At 51.5% G+C, this 26,244-nt stretch overlaps 1 protein-coding gene across 2 annotated transcripts; it reads left to right on the top strand.

Moving 5' to 3' along the window:
* The first annotated feature begins 1,508 nt into the window (after positions 1-1,508).
* NPC1L1 (NPC1 like intracellular cholesterol transporter 1) lies at positions 1,509-26,244 on the top strand. Of its 2 annotated transcripts, XM_070617259.1 has the most exons (20): positions 1,536-1,738; positions 2,747-2,840; positions 2,981-4,275; positions 6,323-6,423; positions 6,840-7,012; positions 7,277-7,405; positions 7,808-7,990; positions 8,592-8,706; positions 8,833-8,960; positions 9,403-9,540; positions 9,736-9,825; positions 19,892-20,082; positions 20,246-20,370; positions 20,967-21,093; positions 21,257-21,312; positions 22,072-22,222; positions 22,414-22,645; positions 22,804-22,917; positions 22,993-23,155; positions 25,122-26,244. In XM_070617259.1, exons 2-20 carry the CDS (start codon positions 2,799-2,801, stop codon positions 25,316-25,318), a joined length of 3,750 nt encoding a protein of 1,249 aa, XP_070473360.1. In that variant the 5' UTR covers positions 1,536-1,738; positions 2,747-2,798; the 3' UTR covers positions 25,319-26,244. The 2 variants fall into 2 exon arrangements, with proteins under 2 accessions (XP_070473359.1, XP_070473360.1); XM_070617258.1 differs by having other exon boundaries at positions 1,509-1,738; positions 2,747-4,275.

Genomic DNA, 26,244 nt, shown 5'->3' with positions numbered 1-26,244 from the left:
GTTTTCATCTTTTACTCAGAGTCGGATGGTGGTGCTCTCACCCCGTGTGTGTTTCACAGAAAACCCTGGAGACCACGCATCTGCGCTGTCTCCCTGGGCCTGCCCTGGCACAAACCTAGGACTGATGGGGTGTGCCAGGGGTCCCTGCAGAGGGGACTAGCTCCACATATGCCAGAGGATCCTGGGGCTAGAGCTGTGGAAGTATTTTCAACAGTGGGCAAGCAACCTTGTTCTCTGGAGGGGACCCTCTGGGGCATGCTCCCCACTGTCTCCTGGAAGTCCCTGGTGAGCCCACAGGAGCCCCTCTTTAATGCACCCTCGTTGCTTCCTTCTGTCCCCTGGCTCACCGCCCCCTCCCCCCACTCATGCCATCTGGAGTCACCTTCCAAATAAACTATTTGCACTGGAATCCCTGTCCCAGGGTCTCCTTCTCTGGGAAGACACTCAGGAGAGAGGACAGAGACCTTAAGTTGGGGCTGGAGTCTGAGCATCTGGCTGGGTGTATTGGGGCAGGGCCTGGAAGGTGCCAGATGAAGGTCACTGCACATGGGCAGGCCCTGGGCCCTTGACTCTCCTCTCTACCATGGCTGACTGAGGGCTTAGGGATCAGCCTGAACCTGCCCTGGCACCCCCCTTGTCGTCCCGGTCCCCCTCCCCTTGGCCTCTGTCTTCCCCAGCATGTGTTGAGTGGGTGGCTCCCTTTGAGTCAGGCCAGGGTCCATGAAACACAAGAACGGAGAGATAGCAGATTCCCTCTTCCAGCTGCCTCTGGCAGGTGGCCACACAAGAGGTGTCCCCCACAGGCTGCCTTTATCAGCTCAGCCTTGGCGTGGGGGCCAAGGTCTGGCCCATTCTGGTGATAGGGAGAGTTCAAGGCAAGCCTCGCAGATCCCTATCAGGAGGGAGCAGAAGGCGAGTGCCGCCCACCTGGGCCCAGGGAGGGTGGGCCTATGGTCTGGGACTCCCAGTGACACTCTGCTCCTCCAGGGTTGGTGGCGACAGGCCTGGGCAAGGGACATGGGGACGGGGACCGTGGCTGTCACATCTGGGGTCTCGGTGCACTGTCAGACCCCAGTGAATTGATCTTCTCTCTCCGCCCAGAGGAGGAGAGTGGTGTCACTGCATACTCTACCCCTAACTGTCTCCTCTGTTATCAGGCTGTTAATATTAACAACAGTTGCTAAGGATGACAGTGCAAGGGTGTGTCTCAGCCAGAACTGGCCTAGTTCCAAGAGGGGGCTGGGGAGAGGAGGGGTCTGAGGCCAGGGGTAGGGTGGGGGGCGGCAAGTGGAAGTTTAGGGGGCCAGTGCCTGGGCCCATCCACGTCTCCCTTGCCACACCTCCTGCAGCAGAGGCTGAATGGGAACTCACTGCAGGTCTCTGGCTGGCTCAGCCCTTCTGTCATCGATTGCTTTGGGAAGTGGATGAAGGGGAGACCCTGGCACCTCCACCTGGAGGCTCATCTAAGAGGGTGGGGCCAAAGGTGGGAGGGACAAACGAGGCAGATCATTAACCAGCTGGGAGCCCTGGGAGGTGACATGGTCAGCTCCGTTGGTCCCCAACCCAGTCAGGCCAGGTTGTCCCTGGTGAGGAGGCTGCCTTGCTGTGCCTCCCCTGCAGCCAGCCCTCGGCTGTTCCTGCTGTCCCCTCAGCCTGGCCCTGCTTCCCCTCTGATCCTTTCAGGATGGCGGAGGCCAACCTGAGGGGCTGGCTGCTCTGGGTCCTGCTCCTGCACTTGGTGAGTCCCGGAGCCTGTGTCCAGGCCCCCGCTGCCTCCCATAGCGGGTACTGGGAAGGAGGCTGCTTGGCAACAGTGAGGGAGGGCCTGGGGTCTAGGGGGCCGGTCTCTGGACAGATGGGGATCCCAGGCACCCCAGAGGAGGGGTGCAGGTCGGGGGTCCTGGGTTGTCCAAGTTTTCAGGTCATGGGGTTAGATGGACACAAGTGTTGGGGAGGGGGCATCTGCACCCAATATGACCGAGTGCCTCCCATCCCCAGTCTGCCATGAATGTCCTGGCCTGAGGTGGCTGATGGGAGATCGAGGGAGGCTCCAGTCCTGGGGTGCTGGTGGGATGGGTTCAGGGGGATGATCATCTAAGGAGGATTTAGCATCTGGGGTTGGGAGGAGATCTGGGGCTCTTGCCTCTTGCGTTTCTCACTTGCTTGCACGTCTGGGAGGGTGGGTGAAGGCTTTCGGCCCTGAGCAGGTGAGGACAGGGGAAGCTCTGCACAGGAGCTCCAAGAGGGGCCCCGAGATTCCGGATGTGGCCTGCAGCTTGGGCATCACCTCGGCCAACTGTGATGGCAACAGGGCCTGGCACCCACCTGACCCGATGGAGTCAGCCCCTGACTTGTCCAGGGGCCACTGTTTCTCTGCAGGACCCCCCAGTGGCCTCCAATAGTCTCCTGGCCAACCCCTCACTGTCTGGTGTGACTTTGCTAAATGTAGCTCTGTCAGGTCACCTCCCTCTCTTCAGTGACCCTGTCACTCAGGATGAAGGCCTGGTGTGCCCATCCACCCATCACCACCAGACACTGCAGGGAGGTCCTGTGTGCTGTTCTGGCACCCATCTCCCTTAAGTCCCCTGGCAGCATGGAGCTGCCCAGCATCACTCCTCACCTCTCCTGCTCTGCATCCTTCCTACCCCCCATGCCCTCCTTGACTGCCGGCCGCCTATTGCCTTGTCAGCCACCTGGTGGTGCTGACCAGTGCTGGGCCCCATGGTGATGTTGCCCTGCTCCTCAGGCCCAGGGTGAGCTGTACACGCCCATTCACCAGCCTGGCTACTGCGCCTTCTATGATGAGTGCGGGAAGAACCCAGAACTGTCCGGAGGCCTGGGTACGCTGTCCAATGTGTCCTGTCTGTCCAACACGCCTGCCCGCCAAGTCACAGGCGACCACCTGACCCTCCTACAGCACATCTGCCCCCGCCTCTACACTGGCCCTAGCTCCACCTACGCCTGCTGTTCCCTCCAGCAGCTGGTGTCCCTGGAGGCCAGCCTGGCGGTCACCAAGGCCCTCTTGACCCGCTGCCCGGCTTGCTCTGACAACTTCGTGAACTTGCACTGCCACAACACCTGTAGCCCTAACCAGAGCCTCTTCATTAACGTGACCCGCGTGGCCGGGCAGGGGGGCAGCCAGCCCCGGGCTGTGGTGGCCTATGAGGCCTCCTACCAGCGCAGCTTTGCTGAGCAGACCTACGACTCCTGCAGCCGGGTGCGTGTCCCCGCTGCCGCCACACTGGCCGTGAGTACCATGTGTGGCGTCTATGGCTCTGCCCTCTGCAATGCCCAGCGCTGGCTCAATTTCCAGGGGGACACAGGGAATGGCCTGGCACCCCTGGACATCACCTTCCACCTGTGGGAGCCTGGCCAGACCCCAGGGAGCGGGATGCAGCCTCTGAATGGGGAGACTGCACATTGCAATGAGTCTCAAGGGGACGGCACGGCGGCCTGCTCCTGCCAGGACTGTGCTGCTTCCTGCCCGGTCATTGCACAGCCCCAGGCCCTGGACACCACTTTCCGCCTGGGCCGGATGGCGGGTTGGCTGGCCGTCGTCATCATCCTCTGCTCACTCTTCGCTGTGCTGACTGCCTTCCTCGTGCGGCCCCGCCTGGCCTCCTGCGGGGGCAAGGGCAGGACGCTGGACCCCAAGGTGGGCACCAGCCTCTTCGACAGGCTCAGCCTCTCCACCCACACCTTCCTTAGTCAGTGCTTCCAGGGCTGGGGCACATGGGTGGCCTCGTGGCCGGTGACCATCCTGGTGGTGTCTGTCGCTGTGGTGGTGGCCTTGGCAAGTGGCCTGGGCTTTATGGAACTGACCATGGACCCCGTGGAGCTGTGGTCGGCCCCCAACAGCCAAGCCCGGAGCGAGAAGGCATTCCATGACCAGCATTTTGGCCCCTTCTTCCGAACCAACCAGGTGATCTTGACAGCTCCTAACCGGCCCAGCTACCAGTATGACTCCCTGCTGCTGGGGCCCAAGAACTTCAGTGGGGTCCTGGCTCCTGACCTGCTGCTGGAGCTGCTGGAGTTGCAGGAGAAGCTGCGGCACCTCCAGGTGTGGTCGCCGGAGGAGCAGCGCCATGTGTCACTGCAGGACATCTGCTACGCCCCCCTCAACCCGCACAACACCAGTCTCTCTGACTGCTGCGTCAACAGCCTCCTACAGTATTTCCAGAACAACCGGACGCGCCTGCTGCTCACGGCCAACCAGATGCTGGCCGGGCAGACCTCCCTGGTGGACTGGAGGGACCACTTTCTCTACTGTGCCAAGTGAGTCCTTGATGGCTGTCCTGGGTGGGGGGGCCATCTGGGCCTCCCGGAACCCAGGCCAGGCACACAGCCTGGCCAAGGACCCTGCGTGCTCTGTGTCTCAGTCTCAGGGCCACAACACGCCGTTTCTCTCCACACTCCTTCTTGGGCCCCACTCCCTCAGTGGAGTTCCCGCTCACTGTAACAGATTTGCACATGGCCATCCTGGCCTTCCCAGCCCATAGCCCACTCAGCCTTTCTGCAGGGAGCAGCCTTGCACGTTCTGCTTTAAGTGTCACAGAGCAATCTGTTGGCCCCACTCTCATGTTTGTGCTTCTTCGTTTCCTCTTTGCTTCTGTGCAGGGCCTGGGCAGGCCATCATCACATAAGTAGTCCATGAGGGGCCCTCAGGCCAGGGCAGGGCCTGGGCCACAAACCCTCACACAATTCAGGGATCGCTCTCTGCTGTTTCCACTCTGCTGTGGTGCAAACAGGATGCCAATGAGTCCGTTGGGCCTCAGGACCGAGAGTGAAGGTCCGTGAGCTGCCGCTCCCTGGAGGGGAACGGGTGGGCGGGCAGCGGCCGAGGCTGTCCGAGGTTGGAGTGGGCTGAGGTCCTCAAATGTCTGGTCTCAGGGCCCCTTCACACTCAGACGATGAGCTCCAGCTGGGGTAGAGGGTCTATCTACCGACATTTCCCACGTGAGAAAGTAAAACTGAGAAATGAGAAAATATTTATTAATTCTTTAAGAATAATAAGTTCATTACATGTTGATGCAAATAGCATATTTTTATGAAAAATAACAATGTTTTCCAAACAAAAAAAAAATCAGTGATAAGATGGCATTGTTTTGCATCTTTGCAGATCTCTTTAGTGTTTTGCTTAATAGGTGATGGCTGGGTTATGGCATCTGGTTCTCTGTTCGGTCTGTTGGTTGAAGCATAGTGGGAATTCCTGGCCTCACACACATGGAGCCGGAAGGGGGAGGAGGGCTGTAATATCCTTTCCAGATAACTGTGGGTCTTCTTTGATGCTACGTCAAAACTCAACAAGTGGTCTTTTCTTCAATGTTAGCTGCAATGTGGAATCTGAAGCCATATCAGTGAATTGTCTGTACTGTATACACTCGAGAGTGAAAAGGGCAAATAGCCTCTTAGTGTTATTATGAAAATAGTTTTGACCTTGCAGACTCTTGAAAGGGTCTCCAGGGCTCCCAGGGACCCCAGGGTGCACTTTGAGGAGAGAGCCAGGGCTCTCTGTCCCCAGTCCCCACCCCTCAAGGGAGCCTTGGCCCCCGGGCTGGCTCTCAGAACTGGCAGGTCAGGGAGGCAGGTCGGGCCCCATGTGTCCAGTCCTTGCGTCGGCTTTATTTCGGTTTTAGATGCTCACAACAACTCTTGGGTGATCCAATTATCCCCATTTCAGAGGCAGGAAAACTGAGGCTCGGGGGAGTGTACGTGGTGAGCTGCTCAAGGTCACACAGCAGCCTGCACTCCCAGGAGAGCTGGTGGCCAGTGTGCTCACTTGCTCTGAGTGCCTTGTCCAGGTACCTGTGATGCGCTTCCAGAAAGGGCTCAGTTGAAGGGTGTAGAGACTTGCCCAAGGTTGCCAGGCTGGTATACTGTCCACAAAAAAAAGAAATCCAAACTCAGGGCCTGGAGGGTTCTGGGTCAGTGGGAGAAGAAGGCTGTGGGCACTTGAGGCCTGCCTGGTTTGCCTGCTTTTGTCGGTGTTTAGGACTCAGGGGCTTGTGGCAGAGTCTGGGGGCCCAGGTCCTGGCCCCCACCATGGGGGACCTTGTGTGTGATGCTCACCCAACCATATCATCTGGAATGAGATGATGATGGAGCCTGCAGGATCAGGCTGGTGTAGGGGGAGATGAGAGCTCGGGCAGCCCCTGCTCTGGGGAGCTCCAGTCCACTCTGTGTTGGGCCGCGTGATATTTTATTGGGAGAAATGGTTCTGACACAGGGTCAGGCGATGGTGCTGGGGGCCTGGGGCGGGGTGCTGGGGCTGTGGTGATGGGAGCAGGAATGGGCTAGGAATGGTCTTTCCCTCTCCTTCTAGTGCCCCACTCACCTTTAAAGATGGCACAGCCCTGGCACTGAGCTGCATGGCTGACTATGGGGCCCCCGTCTTCCCTTTCCTCGCCATAGGGGGCTACAAAGGTAAGCTGAGTGGCTCCAGGGGAGGCCAACAAGGGGGAATATGGGGCAGGAGTAATGGACAGGAAGGTGGGGTGGTGATGGGCTTCCTGCTGCCTGGGGTGGGCTTGAGGGGGCTGCAGACCTGCCTGTCCTGCCTTTCTCTGCCACCTCCTGCATCTTCTCCTGTGCTGCTCAGATCCTCTGGTCTTGTGCCTGGGCCCAAAGGCCTTGCCCTTGGCTGAGAGAGGGAAGTGGGGTGTAGGGGGTCAGACAATGACTCGGTTGAGGGAGGTGGGGAGAGGGGAGGCAGGGGTGCAGCTGGAGCCAGGGAGGAGAGGCAGAGTGAGGCTGGAATGGGGGTGGAGGAGGCAGGGGTGAGGATGGAGGAGGGGGAGCGGGAGTGTGGCCGGAGGGTGGCTGAGCATTTCTCATCCCAGGGAAGGACTATTCTGAGGCTGATGCCCTGATAATGACCTTCTCCCTCAACAATTACCCTTCTGGGGACCCCCGGCTGGCCCAGGCTAAGCTCTGGGAGTGGGGCTTCTTAGAGGAGATGCGAGCCTTCCAGCGTCGGACAGCCGGCATGTTCCAGGTCACATTCATGGCAGAGGTAGGGGCTGTGGGTCCCCGGCTCCAGGGGATGACCCAGGTGTCTTCGGGTGGGTTCCTGTGTCCCCGTCCTGGCCTCCCCCCTCCTGAGTGACCCTGGGCCAGTGGCCGCCTGCTCAGGAGGACGGAGTGATGTGACAATGTTCTTGCAGCCTTGCTGGGCTCACAGTGGGCCACGCATGTAGCACCCACTGGCGAAGCTCTTGGGAGCCAGGCTGGCTGGAGCTGGCGTGGTCAGTGGGGCTGGTCGGGTGTATGTCCACAGCGCTCCCTGGAGGATGAGATCAACCGCACCACATTCCAGGACCTGCCCATCTTTGCTGTCAGCTACATAGTCATCTTCCTGTACATCTCCCTGGCCCTGGGCAGCTACTCCAGCTGGTGCCGAGTGCGGGTGAGAAGTAGGAGGGGCACAGCGAGGGTGGAATGGCGCATAAGGGTGTCTAGAAGCTTTCCAACTAGAGCATCTTGAAACAGCAAAGCAGACCACTCAGAGTGGCTCCCCCAAGGGGTGACAATTCTTGGAAGTCTTCTGATTCAAAAGGCCATTTGAGCTTTCATTCTGCTCCCTGACACCCCGACTTGTGCAAATGCAAAGCTAATATTTAAAATGTCCTACAATGTGTGCTCAAGAAAAAAGTGGCAGGCTCGCGTGGGCCTGCCCTTGCTCTGCGGAGTGGCTGGAACACAGAAGCACTGAGCAAGCCCGCCTGCTGCCCACTGCCTTCCTCTAGCTGGGGGTGGGGGCACATTGGGCAGCCCTGCAGCCAGGAGGCTGAGCCTGGTCTCATTGCAGGTGGACTCTAAGGCCACACTGGGCCTGGGCGGAGTGGCTGTGGTGCTGGGAGCGGTTGTGGCTGCCATGGGCTTCTTCTCCTACCTGGACATCCCCTCCTCGCTGGTGATCCTTCAAGTGGTGCCTTTCCTGGTGCTCGCCGTAGGGGCTGACAACATCTTCATCTTTGTTCTTGAGTACCAGGTAAGAGGGCAGGAGTTCTGCATGCCCCCAGCCACCCCTCCACTCCCAGACACAACCCTGTTGGGCTTCTTGCAGACTCTTCTTAGGCATTGACGTTCATGTTTAAAATTCCTGCAGAAAACGCAGTGCTTTGCGTTTATCTTTCACATAAATACGTTCATACCACGTGTGTCACCTGAACTTGGTCTCTGTCAGCCCCACATGCTGTTGGTAAGGGAGTCACGCAGCACTTTGGAGCCACCTCCCATCTTTGTGCTGACACACAGCAGTCCACGGAAGGCCAAGTCAGTAGATTTAGCCTCTCCCATTGGTGAACATTTAGGGTTCTAGTGATGTGTTGGAGCAAGGATGCCATGCACATCCTGAACCACGCCAAGCGTTCCTCTGGGTCAGACCCTGAGAAGTGGAAGACGTGGCAGAGCAGAGTGTTAGCAGGGTCCGCTCCAGACTAGGGAAGGTCAGGCTAGTTCCTCAGGCCTGGCTGAGTCTGTGGGCAATGGCCTTGCCTCGGGGAGTGAGGGCACGTGTCAGCTCTCTGCTGGCCTGTGAGGGACGGAGTCCTTGGCAGGCTCTGGACCCTGTCCCTGCTTTCTTCACACAGAGACTGCCCCGGAGGGCCGGGGAGAAACGGGAGGCCCACATTGGCCGAGCCCTGGGCAGGGTGGGCCCGAGCATGCTGCTGTGCAGCCTCTCTGAGGCCATCTGCTTCTTCCTAGGTGAGCCTGGGCAGCTCCTCCCCACCAAGTGCCACTTGGAGGTAGTTGGGTGCGGGCAGCCCCCTTCCCTCTGCACCCATTTCTGAGCAGGCTTCCCACCCTGAGGTTCACTCCTGCCCCCCCCAGGGGCCTTGACCTCCATGCCGGCTGTGCGAACCTTTGCCTTGACCTCCGGTTTCGCGGTGATCCTTGACTTTCTGCTGCAGATGTCAGCTTTTGTGGCCCTGCTTTCTCTCGACTGCAGGAGGCAGGAGGTAGGGGCAGCGGCAGGACCGAGCACCCATCCCCAGCCCCATTTTGGCAGGGGTGGGATACCTCCACTTTGCAGAGAGGCTCAGAGAGCGGGGCTGGGTGCAGCAACAACATGCTGGAATATTTAGCTATGTGGTCCCCAATGTCTTATAGAAAAGTAATTCCATTTTGGTGATTTTGGGGAATATGATGAAACCTCTTAAAGTACAAGAGGTCACGAAATAAAATACAAATGGGAGGTTGACAGGGAGCTGTTGTTTCCGGGACGGTGCAAAATTCAAAGATATTTTATAAAGGTAGTAAATAAAAGCAAAGAAAACAGCACACTGGTGTGTCCCCATGGCACGCTGCTGGCAGGGGCACCTGAGGAAGGTAGCCACCCACGGGAGGGAGGCGGTCCCGGGGTCTGCTTTGGGGCCACCTTGAGGCGCTGCCTCCGCCCAGGCCTTGCGGCTGGACTTCTGCTGCTGCTGCAGCGCCGGGGAGCTGCCCCCGCCGGCCCAGAGCGAGGGGCTCCTGCTCCGGTCCTTCCGAAAGTTCTACGCCCCGCTGCTGCTGCACCCGGTTACCCGCGCCGTCGTGGTGAGTGGGGCCGGGGGGAGGCTGTCCCTGGCAGACTTGATCCTCCTTTGCCTGTCGTTGGAGGGGCTAGGGCGGCTGGGATTCAGGTCTGCCCGACTGCAGACTGTTTCCCATGACACCCTGACCAGACCCCAAGTGGGAGGAGGTGGGGAGGCGTTGGGCAGGGCGGCTCTCACGCGGTGGCTTCCTCCTCAGCTGCTCGGGTTCCTGGCCCTGTTTGGAGGGTGTCTCTATCTCGCGAGCCACATCAGCGTGGGGCTGGACCAGGAGCTGGCCCTGCCCAAGGTGAGCCGTGCCCCGTGACCTCCAGTGGGTGCCCTCCCTCCCCTGCCCTCAGTCCCCTGGGATTCGGGAAGGCTCAGCAGCACACAGACGGTGGCCCAGGACTGCTCACTGTGTGGACCTGGGGAAAGGAGTTGCATCGATGTGCAAAAAGCTCAGGAGCCCAGCTCCACGCTGTGTGAGGGAGATGACCGGGCAGGCATGTGGAGGGCTGGCCATGTGAGATGATCGTCCAGGCAGAAGGACCCAAAGCTGGCTCAGCGCCCGCCCTGTGCTGGCTGCTCCACATCCTGAGGCCTGGGTGCACAGCAGCTCGCTATGGAACGGTCCCCTGATAGCCATCGAGGGTCGTGGGCTCTGGGGAAGGAAAGACCCCCGGGGCTCGAGGGGTCTAAGAGGCTCCTGGGTGGAGGAGAGGTTTTGGGGGTTCCGAGAATGTGTAGGATTTGCAGAGGGAGGCAGCGAGGGTGACAGTACTGACCCATGGGAGGCTGGCAGGAGCCAAGGCACATTTCCTGGGCATGGGAGTGACCATGGGTGGGGGTGTGGGAGGAGTGTGGACCAAGCCCCACAGCTGGAGGCCAGGGGGAAGGGTGCTGACCCCCAGGCCAGGGCCAGCAAGTGTATGGGGTTGACAGGCACCACACATCTGCGAGTCCAGGGACCCACTGCTCCTCTGCGTGTGCAACCAGAGGCTGCGTGAGCTGGTGGCTGGGGCAAGAAAGTCTGTGTGCCTGGGCTACCAGAGAGAAAGAGAATTCTGGGGACGCAGACATTCAGGGCCACTCTGGGGACAGAGACGGGGGTCTGGGTGCTGGCAGCAGGCCTGGAATGAGCAGCCTGGATCGCCATCTGCAGGTGGCCTTGGAAGCGAGATGAGGAGGGAAGAGAGTGGACAACCAGGACGGCACCTTTGAGCCACCACAGGGAACAAGAGGAGGTGGCAAAGCCAGCAAGAGTCCAGAATAATCCTGCCACCCATGGTGGCCCTGGGGGCTGCTCACAGGACTGAGGGGAATAGGGTTCCCAGGGCCCCCAGAGCGGGTATCAGGGATCTGGTGCAAGAAGCGGGCAAGAGGGGCAAGCCGGGGGGGGTGAGAAGGAAGCTGCTGGGCTGCAAGACCCAGCCGAGGTTTTATGTTTATGCCCTTTGTTGATTTTTCTTTGGGGGAGATTTGTTTGTTTCTTATTACTTTCAAAAACTTTATTTCTTTCAATTTTTTTATTCTAGTAAGATACTCATAAAATTTACCATTTTAACTAGTTTTAAGTGGCGTTAAGTACATTCACATTGTTGTGCAACCATCACTGCCATCCATCTCCACAGCTCTTTTCATCCTGTAAAACTGAAACTCTGTCCCCATTAAAATTAAACACAAACTCCCATCCCCCTCCCCCCAGCCCCTGGCACCCACCATTCTACTTTCTGTTTCTGAATTTGACTGCTCTAGGTACCTCATATAAGTAGAATCAGACAGTATTTGTCTTTCTATGACTGGCTTGTTTCACTGAGTATCATGTCCTCAAGGTTTGTTCATGCTGTAGCATGTGTCAGAATTTCCTTCCTTTTAAGGCTGAATAATATTCATATATATATATATGAATATATATTCATATATATATGAATATGTATATACCACATTTTGCTTATCCATTCATCTGTCCATGGACAATTGGGTTGCTTACACGTTTTAGCTGTTGTGAATAATGCTGCTATGACATGGGTGTACAAATATCTCTTTGAGACCCTGCTTTCATTCTTTTGGGTATATACCCACAGGTGGAGTTGCTAAATCATATGGCAATTCTCATTTTAATTTTTTGAGGATCCACCACACTGTTTTCCACAGCAGCTGCACCATTTTACATTCCCACCAACAGTGCACAGGATTCCAATTTCTCCAAATCCTTGCCAACACTTGTTTTTGGTTTTTTTGTTTTGTTTTGGATTTTTTTTAAAAGATTTTATCTTTCCTTTTTCTCCCCAAACCCCCTGGTACATAGTTGTGTAGTTTTAGTTATGGGTCCTTCTGGTTGTGGCATGTGGGATGCCGTCTCAGCATGGCCCGATGAACGGTGCCATGTCCGCACCCAGGATTCGAACTGGTGAAACCCTGGGCTGCTGAAGCAGAGCGCGCGAACTTAACCAAGCAGAGCGCACGAACTTAACCACTCAGCCACGGAGCTGGCCCCTGTTTTGTTTTTTATAGTAGCCATATAATGGGTGTGAGGTGGTATCTCATTGTGGTTTTGATTTACATTTCCCTAATGGTTAGTGATGTTGAGTATCTTTTCATGTATTGGCCATTCCTCTATCTTCTTTGGAGAAACGTCTATTCAAATCTTTTGCTCATTTTTGAATCAGGGTTTTTTTGTTGTTGAGTATTAAGAGTTCTCTAAATATGCTACATATTAATCCCTTATCTGATACATGATTTGCAGGTATTTTCTCCATTTCTGTTGGTTGCCTTTTCACTCTATTGGTAATGTCCTTTGATGCACAAAATTTTTTTTTTTCATAAAGTCTAATTTGTCAATTTTTCCTTCTGTTAACTGTGCCTTGGTGTCATATTCAAGAAGAAATCATCACCAAATTCGATGTTTTGAAGCTTTTCTCCCGTTTTCTTCTAAGAATTTTATAGTTTTAACTCTAAACTCTTAAGTTTAGGTCTTTGATCCATTTTGAGTTGATTTTTTTTTGTAAGTATGTATATTTTTGAAGGTCCAACTTCACTTTTGCATGTGGACATCAGTTTTCCCAGCACCGTTTGTTGAAAAGACTGTCCTTTCCCCACTGAATAGTCTTGGCAACCCTGTCAAAGATCATTTCACCATGTATGTGAGGGTTTATTTCTGGGCTCTCTATTCTATTCCACTGGTCTATATCTCTGTCTTTATGTCAGTATCACACTATTCTGATTACTGTATCTTAGTGGCAAATTTTGAAATCAGCAAATTTGAGTCCTCCAACTTTGTTTGTCTTTGTCAAGATTGTTTTGGCTATTTGGGTCCCTCAAGATTCCAACATGAATTTTAGGATAGATTTTTCTATTTCTGCAAACAAGTCATTGGGACTTTGAAAGGGATTGCATTGAATCTATAGATCACTTTGGGCAATATTGACATCATAACAATATTGTTTTCTAACCTGTGAACATGGGATGTGTTTCCATTTATTTCTGTCTTCTTTAATTTCTATCAGCAATGTCTGGTAGTTTTCAGTGTATCAGTCTTTCACCTCCTTGGCGAGGGTAATTTCTAAGTATTTTATTCTTTTTGATGCTATTGTAAATGGAATTGTTTTCTTAATTTCCTTATTGGATTATTCACTGTTCATGTATAGAACTGCAACTGATTTTTGTGTGTTGCTTTTGTAATCTGCAACTTTGCTGAATTTGTTTATTGGTTCAAACAGATTTTTACTGGAATTTTAGAGTTTTATGTACGTAAGATCATGTAATCTACAAACGGAGATCATTTTACTTCTTCCTTTCCAGTTCGGGTGCCTTTAATTTCTTTTTCTTGCCTAATTGCTCTGGCTAGGACTTCAGTACTATGTTGAATAGAAGTGGTGAGAGTGGGCATCCTTGTCTTGTTCCTGATCTTAGAAGAAAAACTCTCAGTCTCTCACCAGTGAGTATGATGTCAGCTGTGGGATTTCCGTATCTGACTTCATCATGTGGAGGAAATTTCTTGTATTCTACTTTTCTGAGTTTTTTTTTTTTTTAATCATGAAAGGATGTGGGATTTTGTCAAATGCTTTTTATACCTCAATTGGGATGACTGTGTGATTTTTCCCCTCATTCTATTAAACTTGTGCATCACATTATTTTCATATGTTGAGCCATTCTTGCATTGTAGGAGTAAATCCCAGTTGGTCATGTTGTATGATCCTTTTAATATATTGTTGAATCCAACTTACTAGTATTTTGTTGAGGACTTTTGCATGAATATTCATAAGGGATATTTGTCTGTAGTTTTTCTTTTCTTGTAGTGTTTTTGTCTGGCTTTTGTATCAGGGCAATGCTGGCCTTATAGAATGAGTGAAAAGTGTTTCCTCCTCTTTGATTTTTTCGAAGAGTCTGAGGAGTATTGATATTAGTTCCTCTTTATTTTTATATATTTTTAAGATTTTATTTTTCCTTTTTCTCCACAAAGCCCCCCGGGACATTGTTGTATATTTTTAGTTGGGGGTCCCTCTAGTTGTGGGATGTGGGACGCTGCCTCAGCATGGCCTGATGAGTGGTGCCATTTCCACACCCAGGATCTGACCGGTGAAACCCTGGGCCACTGAAGCGGAGCATGTGAACCCAACCACTCGGCCACAGGGCCAGCCCCAGATATTAGTTCCTCTTTAAATGTTTGGTAGAACTCACCTGTGAAGCCATCAAGACCAGGGCTTTTCTATGTTGGGGATTTTTTTTTTTTATTACTGATTCACTCTCCTTACTAGTTATAAGTCTATTCAGATTTTCTGTTTCTTCTTCTTTTTTATTTTCTTAAGATTGGTACCTGAGTTAACATCTGTTGCCAATCTTCTTTTTTTCTTCTTCTTCTTCTTCTCCCCAGAGCTCTTCAGTACATAGTTGTATATTCTAGTTGTGAGTGCCTCTGGTTGTGCTGTGTGGGATGCCGCCTCAGCATGCCTTGATGAGCCGTGCCATGTCCACACCCAGGATCCGAACCGTGAAACCCTGGGCTGCTGAAGCGGAGCACAGGAACTTAACCACTCGCCCACTAGGCCAGTCTTTGGATTTTTTATTTCTTCTTGATTCAGTCTTGGTAGGCTTTGTGTTTCTAAGAACTTATCCATTTTGTCTAGGTTATCCCATTTGTTGGTGTACAATTGTTCGTAGTACTTATAGTTCTTTTTATTTCTATAGAGTCAGTAGTTATGTTCCTACTTTAGTAATCTGAGTCTTTTTTTTTCTTAGTTCACCTAAAGGTTTGTTAATTTTGTTAATTTTTGTGAAGAACCAATTCTTGATTTTGTTGATTTTCTATATTATTTTCCTATTCTCTATTTTATTTGTCTCTGTTCTAATCTTTATTATTTCCTTCCTCCTGCTAGCTTTGGGTTTAGTTCCCCCCCGCCCCCCGCCCCAGTTCCTTAAGTTGTATAGTTAGGATGATGATTTGAGATCTCTTTTTTCAATTGAGTTCATAATAGTTTATAACATTGTGAAATTTCAGTTGTACATTATTATTTTTCAGTCACCATATAAGTGCTCCCCTTCACCCCTTGTGCCCAATCCCCAACCCTCTTTCCCCTGGTAACCACTAAACTGCTCTCTTTGTCTATCTTCCACATATGAGTGAAATCATACTGTGTTTTTCTCAGTCTGGCTTATTTTGCTTAACATAATACCCTCAAGGTTCACCCATGTTGTTGTAAATGGGACGATTTTGTCTTTTTTATGGCTGAGTAGTATTCCATTGTATATATATATGTCACATCTTCTTTATCCATTCATCAGTCGATGGGCACTTGGGTTGCTTCCATGTTTTGGCTATTGTGAATAATGCTGCAATGAACATAGGGGTACATAAGTCTCTTTGAATTATTGATTTCAAGCTCTTTGGATAGATACCCAGTAGTGGGATAGCTGAGTCATATGGTATTTCTATTTTTAATTTTTTTGAGAAATATCCGTACTGTTGTCCATAGTGGCTGCATCAGTTTGCATTCCAACCAGCAGTGTGTTAGGGTCCCCTTTTCTCCACAATGTCTTCAACATTTGTTATTTTTTGTCTTGGTGATTATAGCCATTCTAATGGGTTTAAGGTGATATCTAAGTGTAGTTTTGATTTGAATTTCCCTGATGACATCTCTTCATGTGCCTATTGGCCATTTGTGTATCCTCTTTGGAAAAATGTCTGTTCATATTCTCTGCCCATTTTTTGATTGAGTTGTTTGTTTTTTTGTTGTTCAGTGTGTGAGTTCTTTATATATTATGGAGATTAACCCCTCGTTGTGTATAAGATTTGCAAATATTTTCTCCCAGTTGGTGGTTTATCTTTTCATTTTGATCCTGGTTTCCTTTTCCTTGCGGAAGCTCTTTAGTCTGTTGAAGTCCTACTTGTTTGTTTTTTCTTTCCTTTCCCTTGTCCGAGTAGATATGGTATTCAAAAAGATCCTTCTAACACCGATGTCAAACAGTGTACTGCCTATATTTTCTTCTAAGAGTTTTATGGTTTCAGGTCTTACCTTCAAGTCTTTGATCCATTTTGAGTTAATTTTTGTGTATAGTGAAAGTAATGGTCTACTTTCATCCCTTTGCATGTGGCTCTCCAGTTGTCCCAACACTATTTATGGGGAGATTTCCTTTTTTAATGTAAACATTTACAGCTATAAATTTCTTCTTTAGCCTCCCTTTTGCTGTGTCCCAGAAGTTTGTATGTCATGCTTTCATTTTTATTTGCCTCTAAGTATTTTTAATTTCCCTTGTGATTTGTTCTTTGACCCATTGGTTGTATGAGTGATGTATAATTTGCACAAGTTTGTGAATTTTCCAGTTTTCCTGCTGTTATTGATTTCTAAATTCATCCCATTATGGTCAGAGAATATACATCATATGATATACTTATTTTTAAATGTTTGGATTTAAATTATGGCCCAACACATGGTTTATCCTGGAGATTGTCCCACATGTATTTGAGAAGAAGGTGTATTTCATTCTTGTTGGGTGGAGTGTTCTGTATTTGTCTGTTAGATCCAGTTGGTTTAGTGTGTTGTTCAAATCTTCTATTTCCTTACTCATCTTCTGTCTGCGTGTCCTATGCATTATTGAGAGTTGGGTCTTGAACTCTCCTACTATTATGGTAGAATGTTCTATTTCTCCCTTCAATTCTGTCAATTTTTGCTTGATAGATTCTGATGGCCTGTCATTAGGTGTGTAGATGTTTATTCACACTTATTTTTGTCTTATTGAACCTTTCATTTATACATAATATCCTTCTTAGTTTCTTGTAAACTTTTGACTTAAAGTCCATTTTGTCTGATATTAGTATAGCCACCCCTCCTCTCTTTTGGTTACTGGTTGCATAGATTATCTTTTCCCATCCTTTCACTTTCAAGTTGTGGGTATATTTGGATCTCAAGTGAGTCTCTTGTAGACATCATATAGTTAGATCACGTGTTTTTATCCATTCTGCCAATCCTGTCTTACGATTGGAGCGCTTAATCTGTTTACATTTAAAGTAATTATTGATGAGGAGAGACTTTTGTCATTGTGCTATTTTCTATATGCCCTGTCCCTTTTTTGACTCTCATTTCCTTATTACTGACATCTTTTATGTTTAGTTGATTTTTATTAGGGAAACTTTAAAATCCTCTTATCATTTCCTGTTGTGGATATTCTATAGCTATTTTCTTTGTGGTTACTATGGGGGTTACATTAAATATCCTAAAATCATAACACTCTAATTTGAATTTATATCAGCTCAACTTCAATAACATACAAAAATTGCTCCTTTACAGCTCCATCCCATCTCCTTTCAGTTACTGCTGTCACAAAATTACATATTTATGCAGTGTGTACCCCAAAACATAGACTAATAATTTTTTATGTATTGATCTCTTATATCATATAGAAATAAAAAACTGGAGTTACAAACCAAAGTTACAATAATACTGGCTTTTATAATTTTCAGTGTATTTACCTTTATCAGGGATCTTTATTTCTTTATGTGGCTTTGAGTTATAATCCAGCTTCCTTTCATTTCAACCTGAAGGACTCCTTCAAGCATTTTTGCAGTGCAGGTCTTGTGGTAATGAACTGCTTCAGCATTTGCTTCTCTGGGAATGTATCAATTTCTCCCTCATTTTTGAAGGTCAATTTTGCCAGAAATAGGATTCTTGGTTGACAGGGTTTTTTTTCCCTTTAGAATTTTGAATATACAAACCCACTGCCTTCTGGCCTCCAAGGTTTCAGATGAGAAATATGGTTATAATCTCATCGAGAGAGCCTTTGGATGTGATGAGTTTCTTCTCTCTTGTTGCTTTCAAAAATTTGTGTTTGTCTTTCCTTTTCAATAGTTGGATTGTAATGTGCCATGGTGTAGGTTTCTTTGAGTTTATCCTCCTTAGCATTTGTTAAGCTCCTGAATGTTTACCTTTATATCTTTCATCAAATTGGGGAAATTTTTGCCACTATTTCTTCGATTTCTCTTTTCCTTCTGACATTGCCATGGTGTGTATGTTGGTCTGCTTGAGGATGTCCCACAGGTCCCTTAGGCTCTGGTCACTTGTCTTTATTGTCTTCTTTCTGTTCCCCATTTGATAATTTCAATTGTCCTATCTTCATATTTGCTAACTCTTCTTCTGACTGCTCAAATAAGCTTTTGAATCCCTATAGTGAATTTTTCATTCAGTTATTGTACTTTTCAGCTCCAGAGTTTCTTTTTGGTTCCGTTTTATGTTTGCTCTTATATTGACCTTTCCATTTTGCTCATGCATTGTTTTCTGGACTTTGTCCATATCTTATTTTAACTCTTTGAGCTTCTCTAAGACAGTTCTTTTAAAGTCTTTATCTAATGCATCCATTATCTGGTCTTTCTTGGGGATGGTTTCTGTTGATTAATTTTTATTCCTCGATATGGGTCATACCTTTCAGATTCTTTGTATGTATTGTGATTTTTTTGTTAAAAAATGGGCAGCTGGGTCTTATCTTGTGATAATGCTAGAGATCAGCTTCTCTCCTTCCCCATGGTTTGCTTCTTTTGTTAATTTTATTTTTGCTGGTGTCTCTGTCCTGGGGATCATCCTGAGGTGTAAAGTTGAAGTCTTATTAGGTCTTTTCTAAGCCCATGAGTTTCCCTGGGTATGTATGGTGACTGTCTAAATTTTCCCATATGTGTAGTTGCTTTTGAATGTCTTATTCCTTAAATGTCTGGCTCCCAAAAGGAGAAGAAGGGAAATATGAAGGGGGAAAAACAATAAATCAGGCACTTGTCCTTTAAATATCTTGGAAGTCACTTGAGCTTGAGGTGGTGGAGGTTATAATGGTGGGCTGACTCTGTGTCTGCACCACTGAGATCAGAAGCAGCAATCAGTGATCAGAACACAGGTCCCTGATATTTAAGGGATGGAGTCCTTATAGCCCACCCTGGATCCTGCAAGCTGTGTGCAAACTGTTCCTGGAATGTATGTGTGTCTGCCTGTCACAGGGCTGGAAGGTCAAGGGGTGGATAGCTGCTATCATGCTAAGAGCTGAAATTGATTGAAATTAGCTACAATTTATAATCCAAGTCTTTCCCTAGAAGCTTCAAGCCCTCAATAGACCCCAGAGTTCCAAAATAGTTACATAAAAAAGATTCTACCAGTGCAGTTGTTGTGTAGGTGGGGAGATGGATTCCTGGTGCTTCCTACTCCACCATCTTCCCTGACATCACTCTGAGGTTTTATGTCGTGGGAGAAGAGAAGGTCATGAAGATGCCCTGTGCACGGCCCTGAGGGTGTGCACATGGATGTTTACATGTGCGTGCATATGTAGGCTTTTGTTACAGACCAACTTGTTAGACTGTGGCTATGCCAATTTGGATGACAGGAGGGGCTAAAATTACACGTATGTGCATGTTTGTCTGTGTGTGAGTGTGTTCATGTAGGGTGGAATGTGTTGTTCTGTGCTTAAACCTACATGAGTGTATTCTGTGCATGTACCTGTGATTATACTTGGATGTGTGTAACTTAGAGTGAGTACACCTCCAGCTGTGTATCTCTGTAATGGAACTGTACATGTACCTCTGTAAGCATGTATGTCTATGCATGTATCTCTTGTGTGTACCTCTGTGCCTATACCTCTATGAATGTGTACCTCTGTGAGCATGTACTTCTGTGAGTGTGTACCTCTTTGAGAATGTACCTCCATGTGTGTCCTTCTGTGAGCATGTACCTCTGTGCCTGTACCTCTGTGAGTGAGTACCTCTGTGCATGTACCTCTGTGTGTCTACCTCTATGTGTCTACCTCTTGTGTGTACCTCTGTGCGCATGTACCTCTGTGAGCATGAGTCAGAGCAAGCCTGTTGGGGTGCATCTGGCCCCAGCCTCACTGACTGTCCTCTGTTCCAGGACTCGTACCTGCTTGACTATTTCCTCTTTCTGAACCGCTACTTTGAGGTGGGGGCCCCGGTCTACTTTGTCACCACTGGGGGCTATAACTTCTCTAGTGAGGCGGGTATGAATGCCATCTGCTCCAGTGCAGGCTGCGACAGCTACTCCTTAACCCAGAAGATCCAGTACGCCACTGAGTTCCCCGAGCAGTGAGTGCCCTGGCCTGCCTCTGTCTGTGCCCTCCACCCCCTCTAGTCCTCCCTTCTGCCCACCCTGATGCCCTCTCCTGCCCTGATGCCCACCTCCTGCCATGTGCCTGGAGAGGCCCAGTGTGGCTAGCCTGGCCCTGCCCTGTGACCCTCTCTCCCTCAGGTCTTACCTGGCCATCCCAGCTTCCTCCTGGGTGGACGACTTCATTGACTGGCTGACCCCATCCTCCTGTTGCCGCCTTTATACCTCTGGCCCCAATAAAGACGAGTTCTGCCCCTCAACTATCAGTAAGTGTAGGGCCTCTTGGGGCTCATGGCCGACCACAGCTTGGGGAAACTGAGGCAAGAGAAAGGACAGGCCTGGAGAGGCTCTCTTAGCACCCCCACTCCCACCCCTCCATGCAGGGTCAGTCTGGGTGGGCCAGGCTCGGAGCACAGGTATGGATGACCATGCTGAAATGTGCGGTTCAGCTGGACCTCTGGGCACTCATGCACTCATGCCCCTCCTGACTTGTGCTCACACTCTTTGGGCACGCTGGTGCTTATGGCAGTGGCAGTTGGGAGTGAGAGCTGAGCGTGGCATGTGACCCTGTCCTGGAGTAGCCACCTTTGTCAGTGGAGTGGGGAGGCCCCATGGGGACTGTTTCTCTGCCTCAAACTTCCCTTCCTCACCCGCCCGTAGGTGTCGGCCATTTCCATAACTGAGAGGGGAGCTCCTCCCAAAGTTAGACAAGTGCAAGTCCCTCCAGAGTACACAGCCGCATGCCTGTTGCAGGGGACAGGCGTGCTCGGGGACTGGGATGGAAAAGAAGCGGAAGGAAGGGCGGAGCAGGGGCTGCCAGCTCTGGGGGTGCCGCTGCCCGGAGCCCCTGCTCTCTTTGCAGACGCTCTGGCCTGCCTGAAGTACTGTGTGAGCTTCACGCTGGGCCCCATCCGGCCATCGGTGGAGCAATTCCACAAGTATCTTCCTTGGTTCCTGAATGACCCGCCCAACACCAACTGTCCCAAAGGGTAGGCTGGGTGGGGCATCCCCAGGGGAGGATGATGGTGTGTGTGCCGCAGGGGGAGCACGAGTGGCAGGAGGCTGTGCGGGGCCTCAGGGGGCGGTTGTGAGCCAGGCAGATGGAGGGGCCTGGTCCCTGGCTAAGCCTTTGCTCTGGCCTTCTCCTCGCAGTGGGCTGGCAGCATACAGCACCTCTGTGGATTTGGGCCCTGAGGGCCAGGTTTTAGGTAAGTATGGCTTCACCTGGGGAGGAAGACCAGAATCAGCTGCTCTGGGGGGCTCCTAGCAGCCGCAGGGACTGGCCTCTCAATCTCGCATCTTCTCTCCTTCCTGCTTCACGGGGGCCTTCTAACCATCCCAGCCCTGTCCTCAGAGGTCACGTTATCAGCTCCACGTCCTCACACTTCACCCTGCCCCCCAATCCATGGTCAGTGCGGCACTCACGGATTCTTTCAGGGGTTGATGCCACACTTGGGAGCCACCCACACCCCTTTCTCTCATGCACAGTTCACAGCCAGATGTGGGCTGTGGGCAGCTGGTTACACGAGTGACTATTGTACTTATCCCGCGGCCGCCCTAAAGTACAGCTCTGTCAAGTCAATCATTTCCATTTTTCTGTCTCCCTTTCTGGTCCTTTGCTATAGGAATATGCACATTGGAAAAGTAATTAAATTAATTTAAAAACCCCAGTGCATGTTTTGAAACCATACAGAGTGCATTTGGGTTTATCTGGGAGATCACTTTGTGCTCCACTCATCAGAGGCAGGGCAGAGGCTGGGTCTCACATGGCTGTAGGACCAGCTGCAGAGTCCGCAGGGCTGCTGCCAAGTCGCAATGCAGGGTCCCTTGCTGAAAAGTTATTAACAATTCCAAAATGGAGGCGGCAGTGCCCGGATCCCAGCCAGGTGCTGTCCCTCGTCCCTCTGGGGTCCTGAGGTACCTGGATTGGGCTCTGACCTTTGCCCTTCATCGTGGCTGTGGCCCAGCCTCTCGGTTCATGGCCTACCACAAGCCCCTGAAGAACTCGCAGGACTACACGGAGGCTCTGCGGGCAGCTCGGGTGCTGGCGGCCAACATCACTGCCGACCTGCGGAAGGTGCCGGGCACTGACCCGGCCTTTGAGGTCTTCCCCTACACGTGAGGCCCTGGGCTCTGGGCACACGGAGGTGGGCTGGGGGGCAGGTACTGGGCTGGCGAGGGCGGCCATGGTGTGAGGATGGGATTCTGCCAGCCAGTGCGCCCCCACACCCTCTCTGAGCTGAGTTCTCCCCTGAACTGGGTGAGGGAGGCCACGCACCCCGAGAGGTGACAGCGCTCTGCGTCGGCAGGCTCACCAACGTGTTCTACGAGCAGTACCTGACCGTGATCCCTGAGGGCCTCTTCATGCTCAGCCTCTGCCTGGTGCCCACCTTCGCTGTCTGCTACCTCCTGCTGGGCATGGACCTCCGCTCCAGCCTCCTCAACCTGTTCTCCATTGTCATGATCCTTGTGGACACCGTGGGCTTCATGGCCCTGTGGGGCATCAGCTACAATGCCGTGTCCCTCATCAACCTGGTCACGGTAACCGCTGCACGCAGGGTCGGGGCTTTGTGGCAGGCAGGTGCGCCAGCCTCATAGGACACTCCCAGTCTCTCTAGAGTCTAGGTGCTGTCCAGTGGCCTGGGTGGAGACCCCGGACCCTGGCCTTTTCTTGGCTGAAGACCCCTCTCTGCCCACAGGCGGTGGGCATCTCTGTGGAGTTCGTGTCCCACATCACCCGCTCCTTTGCCATCAGCACCAAGCCCACCCGGCTGGAGAAGGCCAAGGAGGCCACCATCTCCATGGGCAGTGCGGTGAGTGGGTGGGCCGCCACACGCAGCCCGCCACCGGGCACCCTGTGCTCAGGCTGATGCCTGCCTGACCCCCAGGTGTTTGCTGGAGTGGCCATGACCAACCTACCGGGCATCCTCGTCCTGGGCCTGGCCAGTGCGCAGCTCATCCAAATCTTCTTCTTCCGCCTCAACCTCCTCATCACTCTGCTGGGCCTGCTGCACGGCCTGGTCTTCCTGCCGGTCATCCTCAGCTACCTGGGTGAGTGCGCAGGCTCCCTGCCCGCACAGCCAGGCTCCTTCCGCGGGCACCTCTGGTGACTCAGGGACTCCAAGCCACAGGCAAGGTGCAGGGAGTATGCTGGTCCAGCTCACCTGGGACAGCCACTGCCAAAATTGCGAGCACACAGTTCTTCCTGGTTTGGAAGCTGCTGCTTTTCACTTAACATGTGAAGACATCTTTCTTCGTCAGCAGAGTGTGTCTCAAACACTGTTTTGGTGGCCATATTGTTCTCCACTGCATGCTGTTGAACGTTTAACCATGACCTTCAGTGAGACATATATTTCACACTGAGAGTTGATGCTCAAGGGCACAGACACAGACGTGCAGGGTAGAACAAACGTTTCACAAAATAGCTCTGCTGTGAAGCACTCTGATGTTTTCTGTTCTATTCTATCATTAATTTTTTTTGTGTGTGTGAAGAAGATTGGCCCTGAGCTAACATCTGTTGCCAATCTTCCTCTTTTTGCTTGAGGAAGACTGTCCGTGTGCTAACATCTGTGTCAATCTTCCTCCATTTTGTTTGTGAGACCCCGCCACAGCATGGCTTGATGAGCAGTGTGTAGGTCTGTGCCTGGGATCCAAACCTGGGAACCCCAGGCCGCCAAAGCAGAACACGCGAACTTAACCACTACGCCACCGGGCTGGCCCCATATCATTAATTTTTAAACTGCTGGTGTTATCTATAAAATTGATTTTATGACTCATCAATGGGTGACAGCTCACAGTTGGAAAAATCCTTCCTGTCATGTGGATCAACCAGGATCCATTTAACCAGCAAACAGCTGCTAGACGTTCGAGTTTTTCTCCCTCCCACTCTTACCGTCAGTGCTGTGGTCACCACTCTTGTGGCTGACTCTCTGCCCTCACCCTCTGGTGTTTGGAGAAAGTCCAGCGTGTGATGTTGATTGTTCATACCAGTTGTTAACGCCCTCCACAAAGCTTACCATTTAAACTTCTACCAGCAACACGGCAAGTGCCCATTTCTGTTTCCTCATTGCGGAGCACGACGGTTTAACCAGCCCCCAGGATGAGGTTGTTGCCCCCTCTCAGGGTGGGCAAGGGGGGCGCGGTTCACTTTTGCCCCCAGCCGTGCTGACAGTCGTGGTGATCTCAGAGAGCACGTGCAGCAGCGTGTGTTTTTGCTCCAGTGCGCGTACACCTAATCCTTGTACACCCCTGGGGGCAGGTGATATTTTCATCTCCACTTCACAGATGAGGAAACTGAGTCTCCTGCCCCCCTCACAGGGTTGGTCAAACACAGCAGAGTTGGAGGCCTCACAGCTCCAGCGCCCCTACCTGGGGCACCTCAGTCTTGTTGGAATTTCCTCACCCTCTTTGGAAGAGGAGCATGTGTGTGTTGGGATTGAGGTCTGCCAAGCAGGGAGCCGCAGGGCGTGGCCTCCCCTGGGGTCTTCCCAGAGTGTCAGGGAGGGAGGAAGGAGCTCGCAGGCCCTGCTGCCTGCAGAGTGGTCTGGAACCTCCCTGAAGCGTGGGCCCCATGGGCAGTGTCCCAGGAAGGCTGGTGGTGGGAACAGAGGCCCCTGGTGTACGTCCCTGTGCTGAGTCTGTCAACAGAGTGAGGAACAGCTTCTCTTAGGAAGGAGTGCTTGCTGTGGGTGTTGGCACAGAACATTCTAGGAAGAAAGGAGAGAGAGAGATTCACAGGCCTGAGGGGGGTCTTGCAACTTCCCCTTCAAGATCTGTTCTGGAAGGCAGACTTGCCAGGGGCAGGCTGGGGAGAGCATAGGTGACTGCTAGAATGGTTGCTGGCTTTTTGGGGTAGGGTGAAGTGAGGGCCGTGGTGAGGTGCAGGGACGAACGTGGGGGGCTCAGGGCTCAGCTCTTGCTTTCTGGACCTTCCTTTCTTGGCTGCACCACCTGCCTGCACCTCCTACCCTGCACGCCACCTCCCTGACTGAGATCCTCTGTGTCTGTCCCTCTGCAGGGCCTGAGGTCAACCCAGCTCTGGTGCTGGAGCAGAAGCGGGCAGAGGAGGCAGCTGCGGCTAGGACAGCCTCCTGCCCCAAGCACCCCACCCCAACGGACATGGTCAGCAGCATCTATGTCAACTATGGCTTTGAACTTCCTGCCAAGAGTGCGGGCGGCAGCGGCTTTCTGCCCCACAGTGGGCAGGAATTCTGATGGAGACAGAGCCTCATCTGGGCTCACTGGCCCTGACCCGAGGGCTCATGGGAGTTCCCCTGTGGGGTTCCTTGACCCATCTTCCCCCTCAGGGCTTGGGAGAGGCTGTCCCCATGGGAATACCCACGACAGGACACCCTCTGGCCGCCAGGTGCCTGATGGGCCCTCTGCCTCGACAGCAGGTCCTTGATTTCCAAGTTATTCAAGCCTTAGTCAGCACGTGATTGCCTCCGCCTTTGGGGTACCTGGGTCTTGGAGCTTCCAGGATTAGACACACTCTCCCAGATTTGTTCTAGACTCAGAACTCTTCTATAGCTGCCTACTTCTTATCCAACTTTTCCCCTCTTTTAATTATTCCGGCAAAAAAGTTCCAATTTAGTGTCAGTAAGTCTTTAACACTCTTCAGTATCCCTGAGAACAGAGAGCATGATCCCCACTCCAGGCTACAGACACCACACGAGGCCAGGGAGAGGCATGGCAGCTGCCTAAGAAGCTCCCCAAGCCATGGTTCCTGCTAGGGAAGAGCCAGGGAGAACGTTCTTGAAAACACTCTGGTCAGAGATGGACCCCACCCGGAAAATGGCATTCAGTTTGACCTCCGTGTCCAATGATTATTAAGGCTATTGCCACCAGTATAGAGGCTGCCCGCGTCTGCAAGGCTGTGAGCTCCTGGAGATGGGCTGGCCCTGCCACCTCTGTCCCACACCTGGAGCACCCTGCTAGGGCCTCAAACTAGCTCCACCTGAGACCCCACGGAGAAGCAGAGGGATGCGCCTTGCTCAGTGCTGTGCACACAGGTGCTTAGTAAATGTCTGTTGAACAGAAATGGTGTTTTATGTCACATGTCCTATTCCAATTGCCTTTGGGCTTAAGATCATTTTTGTAAATTACACAAATAATACATGTTTGGGAGGGTGATTTGTGGA

The sequence above is a fragment of the Equus przewalskii genome, chromosome 4, assembly GCF_037783145.1.
Source record: "Equus przewalskii isolate Varuska chromosome 4, EquPr2, whole genome shotgun sequence".
Taxonomy (NCBI): Eukaryota; Metazoa; Chordata; class Mammalia; order Perissodactyla; family Equidae; genus Equus; species Equus przewalskii.
Note: the sequence above shows the minus strand (reverse complement) of the source record. Positions and strands in the feature narration are given on the sequence as shown.

Bases quoted from the DNA above. Each gene is read 5' to 3' on its own strand.
- NPC1L1 (XM_070617258.1), top strand. From the start codon at position 1,685: ATGGCGGAGGCCAACCTGAGGGGCTGGCTGCTCTGGGTCCTGCTCCTG. The intron at 6,424-6,839 runs GTAAGCTGAGTG...TTCTCATCCCAG, and splicing joins CGCCATAGGGGGCTACAAAG to GGAAGGACTATTCTGAGGCT. The intron at 21,094-21,256 runs GTAGGCTGGGTG...TTCTCCTCGCAG, and splicing joins AACACCAACTGTCCCAAAGG to TGGGCTGGCAGCATACAGCA.